The sequence below is a fragment of the Strix aluco genome, chromosome 5, assembly GCF_031877795.1.
Source record: "Strix aluco isolate bStrAlu1 chromosome 5, bStrAlu1.hap1, whole genome shotgun sequence".
NCBI classification, from domain to species: Eukaryota; Metazoa; Chordata; class Aves; order Strigiformes; family Strigidae; genus Strix; species Strix aluco.
In genome coordinates this window covers 7,029,663-7,043,827 of record NC_133935.1, presented here as the reverse complement: position 1 = coordinate 7,043,827, position 14,165 = coordinate 7,029,663, and the positions used below count along the sequence as shown (strand labels likewise).

Genomic DNA, 14,165 nt, shown 5'->3' with positions numbered 1-14,165 from the left:
TAAGACACCAGAGAGAGATCAAATCAGTGCATAATGGCAAGCACGGAAAAATTTCGTGTTGAATATGAAATATCAAACCAGAAAAACTGCATTCACGGAAGAATCACAAAAAATTCCAAGATGACACACTATCCTGTAAGTGCTTCTCGCAGAATCTTTTGCAACTACTTCTGAGTTATACTTATCCACATTTCCATCGTAGTCTAATGAAAGGGAGCAAAAGAAAAACAAAACAAAAACCCAGCAACAATAAACCCCAAACATTTGTTTTAATACCAGAGTGAAAAACATTGATGGATAATTTCAACAATAAATAGATACATCGCCTTAAAATAAAAATAACCCTCCTTTCCTTCCAAGCTGTCTTTTAAATTACAGCATTTCAGATGTTATAACCAGTAAAACATCTGTAGCCTAGATTGTCTCTCAGTGAAGACAGCTTTGTCAGTCTACTCAGTTTAAGATATGACCCTTATACACTTTGGCTAAAAAATGCTGTCATTTACACAGGTGTATATACACTGACGCAAGTCTCTAGATTTACACAGAAGAATTTGGCAGAGTTTTGCTAATATTAAACAATAAAAAAAAATCAGATCAACTTTTGCAGTTGGTTACAGTTGTATCAATCCATAATATCTTTGGTGCTGATGGCACGGCTCCACAGCTTGTTAATGAAACTAAGAATTTTGAATACTGTGTCCAACTACAGACTGAAACTGAACCTAAGACTGCTACAGTCAAAAAATTCAGCTTTCTCTTTTGAAAAGTTATTAATGTATTGTTTGGTATTCTTTTCCATTTTGTATTAATTTTTGAATGAAACCTTAACACAGTCTAGGTTTATAACTTGTTATTCCTAGCATCATTGTTTTATCCATATACACAGTGTTCCATTAGTACAGCATTTTCATACAATAAAATGAACCATATTTTTTTAAACTAGAAAATTTGTTTGTGAAGACACAGAACATTGGCAGGACAACTGAAAAGCAGGTATTGTGTCTTGGAACATTTTTTAACATTGCTCTTCATTTATTACTTTTCAGCTTGGTCATGTCCCTTTGTAGTGCTTCCAAGCTTGCTTGCTGTACCTGAAGTGATAAAAATGTGTCAATATGAGTGATTTAAGGTTCGATTCAGATCCTAGATCTACTGGCCAGGCTAACTGGTATGACTTTGTAAAAGACTGCCAGCCGGATGTGCAATGCAGGAACAAACATGCAGATTTTGTGTTGTACAGGTAATTTTCAGCCATTTGGTCAACTTTAAATTATTTAGGTGACTTAAAATGAAACTGGAGAAATAAAAGGGACAGCTTATTTGAAGTGGGTTGTGCTCATATCAAGTTTCCTTTGCTTAAATGGAGTGACACAAATACCAGCCCAAGAGGCTCACTGCTAACCTTATACCATAGTGAAGGGTAAATCAGTCCAAGGACAACCTAATATCAGCTTTTGATACATTTGCAAAAAATTTTAGCAGTATTTGATGTTTTCACTAAATCAGAATGTACTTTGGAAACTGAGAGTGGAGGTGGGAATCTGAATAAACATATCTGAAAAGAAAAGATAATTCAGGTCTGAAGGGTCATTCCCTTCAGCAAAATTAAAGTGCAGTGGATTGCTCTTCCTGGATCTAACAGTAGGGGCGTGGGAAGCTTTCAGATGTCACAGGGTTGTAGATAACATTTGAACATATGATTAGCTTTCGTGAGCTGTCTTTAGAAACCTTACATTTCTCCCCCCGCACCTTAGCCAGAGATCCTTCCCTTGAGGTTTCGGGACACTTAAAATGTTGCTTTGACAAAAATCAAGGATGTGGAGAGGTTTTTCCTGTGTGATGTCACTTTGCTGCTCTTTATAAGCCTCTGCAGAAGAGAAGGGAACCTGAGGATTCACACTCCAGACACAGGCGACCAAGGGCAAGCGAGAAGCACAGCGGCGTATCAAGTTGCAGATACCGACCAACTGCTAGGAAGGGCGAGCCATGCCACAGAGAAGTCCCTACAGCTGCCTGGGGTACCTGCTGCTGGTACTCTGTAGCCTGAAGGCTACCCTCGCCTTTCCCAACTCCTCTCCACTGCTGAATCCCAGCTGGGGGAATGGGGATCACCTGATGCACCTCTACACAGATACGGAGAGGAACAGCTTCCATCTCCAAATCAACGCTGATGGCTACGTTGATGGTGTTCCTCACCAAACCATTTACAGTAAGTAGCTTGCTATGGACCCTCAGTCTTCATGGGAGCAGGGAAGGGAGGACAAGACTTTTGCTTTCTCACTGACTGTAGAAAATCCCCTCCTCTCATTGGGCAGACAGATGGGGGAATATAGCTATGGGATGGAAAACACACAAAATTCTAATCCTCCTTTAGTTTAACAAATAAACAAAATCACTCCAAAGAAATCCAGTACATAGGGAATTTCATTTCTCGCCTAAGAAAAGTCTTGTGATTCCTGTAATGTTCTGCAAGCAAAAGCTACCTGACTTATCCTTCACTTCATGATTTCACCCACAGCTTCTTGTGGAAGTTCCTATTAGGGGCTGGTGATGACATCCCCCAAATAGCTACTTCCCATTGCAGTGACAGCGTTACCAAAGGAACTGCACTGAGGGAACTCACCACAGCAGTGGTGGAAAACTGATAGAGTCTGTAAAATCTTTATTTTTGGGGTGGAGAGATGATAATTACTAAAACTAACTCTGATGTGCATAGAACACGGGCGTGCAAAGGTTGATTAAAAAGGGGGAAACTACAAAAATCCAGACTGGTGAAAAGGAAGTGTTAAGCCTTTGCGGTTCATGAGAAGTGACTATTCCCTACTGTAACTAAAAGGTTCTCAGATTGTCTCATCATAGTTTATTTTCATGGAAAACTAAAGGATTCTTCTTCCTTTGCCGAATACCTCGCCCAAACACTATCATTAGTAGAAAAAGAGGGGTTTTTTAAGACTTAGGATTCTTTCATAATGTTTCAAAAGTACTTCTCTTTTAGCATCACTCAAATCACAGGTAGCTAGGCATCATAAAGCCATGTTTATTATTGTTGCATCACATCTTCTTTATACATTCAATTAAAAATATAATCATATGTAATTATGTTTTTACATAAGTATATAAGGAGCAAAGGATATTTTTAAAAGTTGTAATTTAATCAAGGAGATAAAAGGATCAACTTCTGCTATTTTTAGGAATTACTAATGAAACACTTGCAGGAACGCTTTGCACTGTCTTCTTGTTATTCTTCCTGCATATTTAAAGGTTTTATAAAACTTATTTTAGGTACGTTGGTCAAGAACTGGTGTGATGTTTTAGACACCAATAGACAGCAAAATATATTTTCCCCATATCTGCCATGAAGCAAATACACCAGTATTTGGAATGGCGAAGCAGGAAGGATGGAAATCAGGCAGCGAAAGGGGTCGTGAAAGGGAGGGTAACTGAATCTCTGCCAGGTCACCATGGTACCACTGAGACGCCATAGAAATGAGAAGTGCAAAGTTTGCACCAGGGCTGCAATAAGACCCTGCAGCCGCACAGGCTGGATGTGTACAGTCCTCCTGGGTAGGATCTGAGGGCAGGCACCAAGTCAACCATAAATGAACAGCACACTCACTTTGAGAGGAAGGCAAACCACCTACTGTGGTCAGCAGATCAAGGAAAGTTTTTATTTCTGCCTTACTTGGCACCAGTGAAACTGCTCTTGGAGCACTATAGAAACCCCAGCTCAAGATGGATATGGAGAAACTGGAGCTGGTCTGGCAGAGGATTTTCAGGATGGTCAGGGGCCTTGAGCACCATCTATCGGGAAAGGTTGAGGGATCTGGCCTTGTTTAGCAAAAATTAGGTTAAGGATAATCTAATACCACAGGGAGTCACAAAGATGAGGAAGACAAACTCCCCTTGGTACTGGCCAATGACAGAACTAAGGGCAATGTCCCCAGACTGTGGTTTGGGACTTCAAAGGAGATGTTAGGGGAAAAAAAAAAAATTGTCTTGGGGAGGTTAGTGCAGCATTTGTAACAGGGCCCACGGAGAGGTGGTGGCATCTCCATCCTGGGAGCTTTCCAAAACTCAGACAGACAAAGACACAGCTAACCTGATCTAGGGTGGGCAAAAGTCTCGGGTCATGTGGGAGGTTGTTTCGGAACCCTGGGGGACACTTCCAGCCAGACCACCTCGAACCTGCCAGGCAGCCGTGCAGTGTCAAACTGGGTCCTCGATTTGACATCTTTGTTTTTCTAAACAGGTGCCTTAATGATCAAGTCTGAGGGTGCTGGCTCAGTAATAATCACGGGTGTGAAGAGTGGACGCTACCTATGTATGGACATGAAAGGAAACATTTTTGGCTCGGTGAGTGACTTTACTAATACTCAAGACTGAAAGGCAGGTGCAGCCTGATACTCTGGTGCTTATTTCCTCAGCTAAAGAAAAACTCTATAGACACAGTAGGAGGATGCAGATTTAAGCGAGATGAGGACCTGACACTTAGGTTTAGCTTTCCTCTCTTCTTTGACTGTATTGAGTTGTAGAGCTGCCAAAAATCATCTGAGTTCCTGCTTGGGTAAACGAGGCCAGAATGAGATCCAGTGATGCACCAGCCTGAATTCCTGCAGTAGCGTAGAGCCATGGGTTGGGAGTAGCTCAAAGAGTGCAGCCCTCTGAAAAAAACCAGTCTTATCGTTATAATACCTTTGCTGAAAACATGGGTGTGCATCTCAGATCTACATTTGACTAAGCCTGACCTGTCTGAATTACAGACCTGGCAGATCAGGAAAATACCTGCTGCAAGATTTCATCCCTCTTTCCGTCTTTAATCAGCACTTGTCATTCACCAAAGCCCTCTGCTCACAGGTGTCATATTTTTTTCCCTAAGCATTACTTCAGTCAAGAGGACTGTGTGTTCAACCACAGGACACTGGAAAATGGATATGATGTGTACCAGTCTCCCAAACACAACTTCCTGGTTAGCTTAGGCAGAGTTAAACAAGCTTTCTTCCCTGGAATGAATCCACCACCATACTCCCAGTTTTTGTCCAGGAGAAATGAAATCCCTTTATTTCGATTCAACACACCTGAGCCCCACAGAAATACTAGAAGTGCAGATATCGATCCAATGGATCCTCACCAGATCCTGGTCCCGCAGAGAAAGATCTCTGCATTCGGATCTCAGTTGCAGCCGCAAGCAGACTTTTCCCACATACCCAGAGAACCCATGAGAATCAACCAGAACGACGTGGTCAATCCAGACGACCCACACGCAATGATGGATGCCAGGAGGTACGCAAGTCCTCGCTTCTATATTACAAGATAACTGTGGCCCCGTCACTTGCAGACTGAAGGCGTGGGTGAATATAATAGGCAAAAGGAACCGTCTAGCACACTCAGTCTGAATGTCAAAATGGCTATTAGAAAGCTGAAAGACATTGGGAAAAAAATCCTTATTTCACATTTTGTACTTACAGATGACAATTTACTGAAAAAACAAGTTGCATGTTTTCCAGCTGGGGGGTCTCTTTTACTGGAGAGAAGATACATTTATGAAAAGAATAATACAAACCAAACATTTCAGGGTCTGAATCACCTTAAGTATGCATCAGTGAAAAGAAGAATTCATTCTAGTGAAACAAGAAACCGATGTTACATTACTGATGTAACCGGGAAGAGACCTGGAGCATCTACAATTCCAACAGAGACAGGGAATCCTCTTAGGAGCACCACCCCCAGCTGTGCAAGCACAGCAGACAAACCAACCGATGGTGTGTTATATTATCATATAAAAATTACAATGCATGTTTTTAGCTGTTAAGTTGGAACTTCAGTCTCTTTTCATGCCCATATGAGTCAAGAAGTGACCACTCTGCTGTCATAGGAGCAGCACACACAGAAATTGGAGTAACTGACAGGACAACAGGACAGGATCAATTGTTGTGTAAATGGTGTTGTGCAGAGAGTGATTTCTGACATTTATTGAATCCAAGCTGAGGTTTGAGAAGAAAAGACAACAGTCTCACTGTCTCTCAAGTGCTTCTCTATCACACTTCTACATTCACTAAATTCTAGCATCACAGTATGGGCATATAATGTAGAGACATTCATTAGTTTTGCATATTTCCAACCCAGAGAGAAGTACCGGGATTACTAATAATCAGTAGTGTGTTAAACAGGATGTTTTGTTTTTCACACTGCTGAACAATACAGGGGGAAAAAAATGCAAAAAATACGCCTTATAGGCGTCAAAGTATTAATAGCTCATGAGGACTCTCATCTAATGAATGAAAATTAGGTTTGTATTTAGAAAAGGAAAATCTAAGTTTAGCATCCATGTTTCTATTTAGCTCTGAGCAGGTATCAGATGCTTTATACTTGTACATTAATATTAATCAAGAGATGTCTAATGTTGACAAAATCTTTTCCTTAGATTCGTATATGTTATGGGTAAGTTAATTTATCAGAATCTAACTTCCATATACACACCTGAAGTTTACAAATTTTTAATTAAGATGCGATATCTGCAGAGCAGAGCTTTTCCTTGTAATTCAGACATCAAATTGTTAACTGGTAGAATTCAGTTTAGCTGGATTGGTTTTAATGGAGTTATATTCATTTCCACAAGACTCTGAAAACTGTGTACATACTTAGCTATTTTTCTCCCTTTTTTCTTTTCATGTTGATTCGATCTTCCCGTAGTCTTAAACCTGTGTGGCTTTGAAAAAGTTATTCTTGATGTACTCTGCAGAAATCAATAGCAAGGTACCGATGAGCTGCACAATAATCCGGTGTGGTAAATGTTTGAGAAAAGCTTTTTATTCTGGTGTGTGTGCATTTTCTGCATGTCAAGATGCAGATTCTTCTGTTTTGTTTATTTAGTGTATTTAACAGCCTGACAACAGCCTGAAAATGCTACATTTGTCCCAGGCGTGCTCATAGCAATAATGCAAAAGACATCAGGCTGGATTCAGGTCCTGTTCTTTTTTCTGTCTCGTGAAGTAATTCACTGAAGCCACTGGAGTTACAGGAGTGTAACAAAATCAAAATAAGACCCCCTGTGTTTCTTGCTTTCATTGAAATTCTTCTGGATTTAGTACAGGCTCTGTTCTGCTGACAGCATTTAAAATATCTTTTTTCCCCCTATATATGAATATATACATGATACCTCTTTATCTACAACATCCAAGCTGTTATGTTAGAAAAGTCATAGAGCCTGATTCTGCTGTTAGAATAGTTTTCCTGTGTGGAGTGATACCTAATTCATATAAATTCTTAGGAGCACAGGACAAGCCAAATGATTAGGATTAGACCAAGAGTTCTGTCTCATAATTTGTTGGTTTTCATCCTCTAAACTCATCATGTTTTGATTAGTTTCAAAAGGAGAAGAGTGATTCTAAATGATTTAGGAGAATTGCAGGGTGGGCAGATAATTCTGTATTTTCTTGCTTATTCAAAATAGAGGAAGATTTTTTACCTCGCTGTCTATACAGTGGAGGTGTGATTTTATTTGTATGTTCTCATTTAATAATTTTACTTGTTTCCTATACCATTCTTTTTGGCTTTTGCTCCTTGAGAACTCTGGACTGCAATTACACGAGCAAAGTTTTAATTTTGCATAAATTGTTGTAAGCTCCACAGGGCTGTCTTAGACTCCAAGTCAATGGGCCTACAACAATTTGAATCATGAAAAGTTCTGTCTCCATCCATATCAACCTTTGAGGAGAAGTGTCGGTGGGGTTAAATCTCCATACCAAGTCTGTATTCATACATTAGAGCAAAGTGAGAAGGGTTGCTCACTCCATCAGTAGCCAGGGGATTGAGTCTCTAAGCTAAGAGTGAATGCGAAGTGGATTTTGCATCAAAAAACATATTTGTAAATATGAAGAACTGTACTGCAATGTCAAAAGAATTAATTCTTCAAAGGAGATGCTGGTAATCACCAGCTATAAGAAAGCATTACTTATTTATATTGCAATATTTATTTATTTATTTGAGTGGGTCTTAAGTCCCACAGAATATTTATAAATATATTTATAAATATAACAATGTATTATAGAGACTGTTTCCTTTTATAAAAGTACCAATAAACTTTTCCTTCTCTCTAAACGGTGGATTCTGCATCTTTTGTTCAAGTTCCCCATTCCAGAATTACTTGAGTGAACAAATGATAGTAGCCATGTCCGAAAATCTTTGTGTCACGCTATCCCCTGTGATTTTCAGACTCTTATGTTGCAGCTTCCTGGGTGTTTCATGCACCACAACCATGAAAGATGACGAGGAAAACAAAGTCTTGGTAGCTCTAGACTGATCATGAAGAGATTGTCACCCCTACTGCGAAACTTCTTATGCAACCCAAAAGCAACGGAAAACCACTGATCTAGCAATTTAGTCCTGCTAGGAAATATTTGTGATGCTGGCTCTAAGGTCATAGGGCAAAAGATACTTAGGAAATTACCTTTACTGCTCACACAAAATATTCTAACTCCATTCCTAGGGCTATGCTAAGGCTCTGCTTTGCAGCAGACAGGTCACAGATTGAATAAATTGCAGATACCATCCCCATAGTTCTTTCCTGCAACGGTCCCCAGGCCCACCAAGACCCAGCAGAGAGCTGCAAAACAGCAAGAGCCCATGGGTCTGACAGATGATCTCCCCGCAGTGCTGCCCCTCACTGCAAATACTCTGTGGAGCTCTGTCATACTCAGTAGCATCGTTTGCATCTGCTGTGGTGCCAATACCAAGAGAAACGTCGTATTACCACCAGGTACCACAGTACCGCCACACTTTGTGGGCAAGAGGACAGGGGTCTTCAGTGGGAGGGTGGTCAGGTAGGTGGGGAACTCTTTTCTCTTCTCCAAGATCCCTTTCTCCTCCCGTTGCTAAAGTTTAGGTCCACAGACTTAAAGGGGGAAGCAGCACAGCAGGAATGTGCAACAGAATTGAAGTATATGAGAAACTTAATAGGTGCCAAGGTATCATTAAAAAATCAGCTGGTATCATTTAGTCTCTCACACGCTTGAAATCTCAGTACTGCCTTGGGGCTGTTCCAACTCATTCACAGTAAGCTGTGCACAGTGAAATAAGAAGAAAGCATGCTGCAGAGCAGCAGCCATGGCCCCAGAAACCATCTCTGCCACCTCTCTCTCTTTCCACGTGCAGGACAAACATGAATTTTCAATTCAGTTGTTATCTCTCCTTGCCCAGGAAGCTTGCTCTGTTGTGACCTGAAACTGCAACGGGATCTTAAAGCAAGGAAAAAATGTTGAGAAAGAGGAACAATGCAAAGACTGTTGTTCTATGGATTATGATTTGAATGATAGGAATCATAATTTCTGAGACCATTTTCTCTATGGAGTAACCCAAATAAAACACCAAGCATCTGCAAGGTACCTTAGCACAGCACTGAAGGCAACAGCATGGATGATAACGGCAAAGGATAATCAATGAAAACCAGACTGCCTGTTCCTGGAGTCATTCTAAAAGCAGAGATCTCCTAAAAAAAGCACTTGATCCCCATCTCTAGGCCAGACAAATTCTGGGAAATGCAACTGAAAAGTGAAACAACTCTTTTTCTAGAAGTGTCTGTAAATGGTGACATTAAAGAACAGCACTCAAACAGCAGTGTGAATGGAGACTCTTGGAGGACGTCACAAAAGAGTTAACTGGGCTTTGTTTATTTATTTACTAAATACAGAAAGCTTTATCATCTAACTCTTTAAGTCCACATTGCTACAAAGAATAAGCAGAAAGCTGGACTGCATGTAAACTAGTCCACCTATGTACACATCTGAAACATCTTTTTCTAAAGACATTTTTCAATTTTCATTTTTCAGGCAAAATCAAATTAGAGAGTCATTAGAATCAGTTGTGTTGGCCTTTTTACAGGTAACATGTGCCTGCAAAGTGAGGGGACAAAAACCCCTGCAAAGACATCACCCATCTCCGTTTCATCCCTGCTTCTTTTGCCTGGGTGGGGGCTTGGAATTACAGTAGCTGGATGCCTTCGTGTAACCTTCTACCTTCCCTCCAGAGACCCTGACATTGCCTTTGGCCAGTGCTCTTTCCTTCCAGAGCTGCTGAAGATACAAGGACAAGGAGCAAAGGGGGCTGAGCTGGCCTCTTCAAGAGCCCCCAGCTATTCTTTCTATTGCTAGGTTTTATCTCATTGCAAATTTATAATTTTACAAACTGCTCTTCAGTAATAACCCTGTAATCGTGTTTGATAAGAGTACCAGACAGTAATGGTGCTCAAAGCCCAGAACAAAAAGGCTTTTGCAAAACACCCATCGGCCCCCGAGTTTTCCTGTGGCATGGGCTGGGCTGTTGGACTTGCCAGCACAAGCTCAAAGGCTGTTAGTGCTTCAGGTGTAACAACGGGGAAGGACCAAGTACTTTCTAGCACAAGCCACACCTACTGAGCATAACACAGGCTCTTGCAACCACCGGATCTGCTCTCCTGCCTGCTGTGTGGGCTGTTGCTAGGCCCTTTTCATCACCTACCATCCTGTGTCCCCCTGAGTATTTTGCTTAGTAACTTAGCTGAGGGCTGTGTGGTCTTTCTGAAGCACACTGTGGACAGCAGGTTGAATAAGACCATTCCAGAACTCTGAGCAAATCCTCATCCCCAACAATTCTTCACTGTATTTGAACAACGTCTGGTGCATAAGCCAGGAGTCTATTTGCTGAGTCTACGGCACAATCCTAGATACAGCCCAAATGTTTTCAGAAGGGAGAAGAACTGATTTTAAGACTCAGGAGTAGGATTGGCAAGTTAATTAAATTTAACCTCAATTTCTATGGGTTTTTTTTGCATTTTACTGAGCTTGAAATCCTTGTGTAAAGTAGGTCTCCCCTTCTCCAACCCTACTCCGAGCATTTAAATAAGATGCAGGACTTGTACCATTTATCTGCTCAAGAGTGAACTTCATTCTTGACTGTGAGCCTTCAGGATAAGCAACATGCTTAGGAAGGCACAGTTTAGAACCAGCAACGTTCCTAAGTGAAATATTGCCTACTCGTTCCCCCCAGAACTAACCATGCATTAAACACCAACTCCTAGATCTATGGATTAGAGGAAATCTTTTACAAAATGCTGGTGGTGTTTATCTGAGTAATTCAAGGATTTTGACTTACTTAACCCAGGTCATTGTTTCCCATTTTCAAGGTAGAGTTACATTTCCCAGCTCCTCCTCGAAAGTGGCAAGAATTACACAGTGTTGCAGGTAAGATCTCATCAGCGCTCGTGCGATGGCATTAATGACCAGAAACACCCTTCAGGATCAAGCTTATCTTTCTAAATGCAACAACACCAACTACCCATAGTAAGTCAGAGGTTAATATTACCCCAGGTTATTCTCTTCCTTTGTTGTTTTTCAGTATTTTTCTTCCAGCTTGTAGAGGACATTCTTGTCATTGGTATCGAAGTGCCAGCGCTTGCAGCCCATAGTAGGTGATTTCATGCCATGCCTTTGAAATTAATCACTCCTCAAGTTAATCATTTCTTCCTCTGCATGATATTCTGACCCATGTGGTTATTCATGATGCTTCCTCACTAATATTTCCACATTCTTATATTTTTATTCAAAGTCATTACAAAAAAAATGCCCCATAAGGAATTTAAATATTAACTCCAGTTCAGTGCTTGACCTTGGACATTACTACTTACTCATACGCCCATAGATTATTTGCATACCTATTTCACCTTTTTTTTTTTTTCACAGTAACATTTATCTTTTCCAGTTGAGATGATGGTTTCCATCGTGGCATTGTGTGAAGTGTTCAATTAAAATTCACCTAGATCATATTCCATCATTTTTTCCCTTGCCTGGACAGTTATTTCATCAAAGAACTATCAGTTTAGTGTGAACTACTTACAGTAAAAATTCATTTAATTATATTCCAGGTTTCATTTACCTCTCTTGTCTGTAATTACATTCTCCTTCAGAATTTGTTCTGAAGCCCTGAATGTTATTAAGGTCAAACTAACAGTTCTGTCAGATTACTTTGTCCTCTGTTCTCAAATAAAAAATATTTTATTTTCTATTCTCTAGTCATACGGTTCCACGCCCAACGTGACAGATCTATTTAAAATACTTGCTTACGGATGTGTAATTTTAGATGTGCTTTCAGAATTCTGGGATAAAGATTAGTCATTTCCCCTGACAGAAGCATATTAAATTCTTTAATTCTTGGCTTTAAATGTGGTATTTTCCGTATCCTCATTCCCATTATCCATCCTCTTTTTACCCTTGTGTTCAATACCGCTGTAAATGAAGTAATTCATTTTGGGGATATAATTTAAGACTATCTAATTTCTATTCCATCCACCCACTGCAACATTTCTGATACTCCTTTCCTCGTTCTCTATTTTGATACACACATATCTCAAGATGTTTTTGCTACTTGCTTTAATTTATTTTGCAAATTCTCATCATTTCAGAGCTAAGATACAATGTTCTATATGATACAACTTTATATCTACTCCTTATAGGCTTTCTTCCCAGAATCACTAACTTGTTCTGAGAGGATTAATGACGTAACAGGGCCTAGAGACCCTCCCCATAAGTTTTGCCTGTTTAGGATGCGGCTTCTACATAATTTTTACATCTCTGATTTAAACAAGCAAAGCTTCCCCCCCTTTTTTCCATATTAAGTCCATCTAAGGCTCTTAAGTATAGCTGACCTTATTAATTTTGAGATTCTTAAGCATAGCCGACCTTCTTAATTTTGTGATTCTTAAGTATAGCTGACCTTATTAAACTAATTTTCCAATTCTTGCCCTTCTGCAATAAAACCTTCTTTCTTACCTCAACTTTTAACTTCTGTAAATTTACTTTTCAGCAACTAGCTCTTCCAAAATATATTAATGATTTATCACAGTCAAGCCTAGTGCATCACCCCATTCAGTTCAGCTATGGCTTGATCAACCAACTGGCTGTCAGAAGGAAAGAGTATCCCATCCATCGTGCCCCAAAAGGGCTCCTGCTACCTCAGGAGCATTCTTTTAGTGACCAGTAATTGCCTATTTGTGATTTGTGGTTTTATCCTGGTATCCCCCTCTGTCCCTATTCTCAGGGCCTCTGCTGTTATTCTCTGATTGTGTTCTCAGGGACTCCACTACCAGCTTCTGGTGTTCAGGTAGAACATCTGTAGACTCATACAGGGCTCCCTGCATGCCAGGAGATCCCAGACATTTGCAAGTGACACTAGAGCTGTCTCAGCACAGGAGACCTGCCCAAATGGCATTGGATTTACCACGCACAAACAGATCACCCACACAGAGGGTTTGCCATATCCACAGATGTCAGGGAAACAGCTCACACACTGTGCAGTTGATTTGTGCTCATGCAGCTGCCATTTGCCTGGGATTATTATATATCCAAAAACCTCAGGCTCATGGCCAAAGCCCTCACAAGAGGGACCCATCTGGGGAAAATCTGACATATTTTAGGTCCAGGCATGTGGGCTGTGGATCTAAGGCAGTCTCATGAAATACCAAAAGCTTGGATAGAGAATGCATCTGATCTAAATTGCGTACTTAAAAAAAACAACCACCACCTCCTCCTATTGCAAAGACGGGGCTATGTCTGGAAAACATAAACCCAACAGAGAACTGTGGGAATAGAGCAAATATCTTGAAAAAGGGCTGATACTTTAGAGGAAGGAAACTGTGATACTCCCAGCCCGCGCTGCCAAAGCACATGCCTGGTGACTGCTGGACATTCAGCAGACCTGCTGGGAGATGGTGGTGGTGGAGTCAAAACTGAGGAACAAGTGTGCTACCCTGCAGTGAACTCTGAACTCCTCTTTGTCTCTCCTGTCACCTTTCCCAAATCAAGCCCAGCCTGGTAAAGCACTGCTTGAACATGAGCAATGGCTTTATCAAAGGAGGTCACGACTCTCCCACCTTTCAAAGCATCGCTTGTTTGGGAGCAGAATACTCCTCAGCAAAACATTAGCTTAGAAAGGAGCAGACCTGAGTTTCCTCTTGATCTTAGTGATCTCCACAGTCACCTTTTCTTTCCCTATTGTTCAGCTGAAAAAGCCCGTGAAGACAGCTTTTATTTTAACCTTCACCAGTTTAAAAGATAATTTTAAAGCACCCATTGGTTCTCTCGGATCTGACTACAGGCCAGTGTGTGGGCAAGCTGAGATGTTTCTAACATGTAGTT

General features: G+C 40.7%; 1 protein-coding gene across 1 annotated transcript; it reads left to right on the top strand.

The window, feature by feature from the left end:
* Positions 1-1,989: 1,989 nt before the first annotated feature.
* FGF23 (fibroblast growth factor 23) lies at positions 1,990-5,317 on the top strand. Its single transcript, XM_074825293.1, has 3 exons — positions 1,990-2,212; positions 4,253-4,356; positions 4,880-5,317. The coding sequence occupies exons 1-3, from the start codon at positions 1,990-1,992 to the stop codon at positions 5,315-5,317; spliced, it is 765 nt and encodes a 254-aa protein (XP_074681394.1).
* The last annotated feature ends 8,848 nt before the right edge of the window (positions 5,318-14,165 follow it).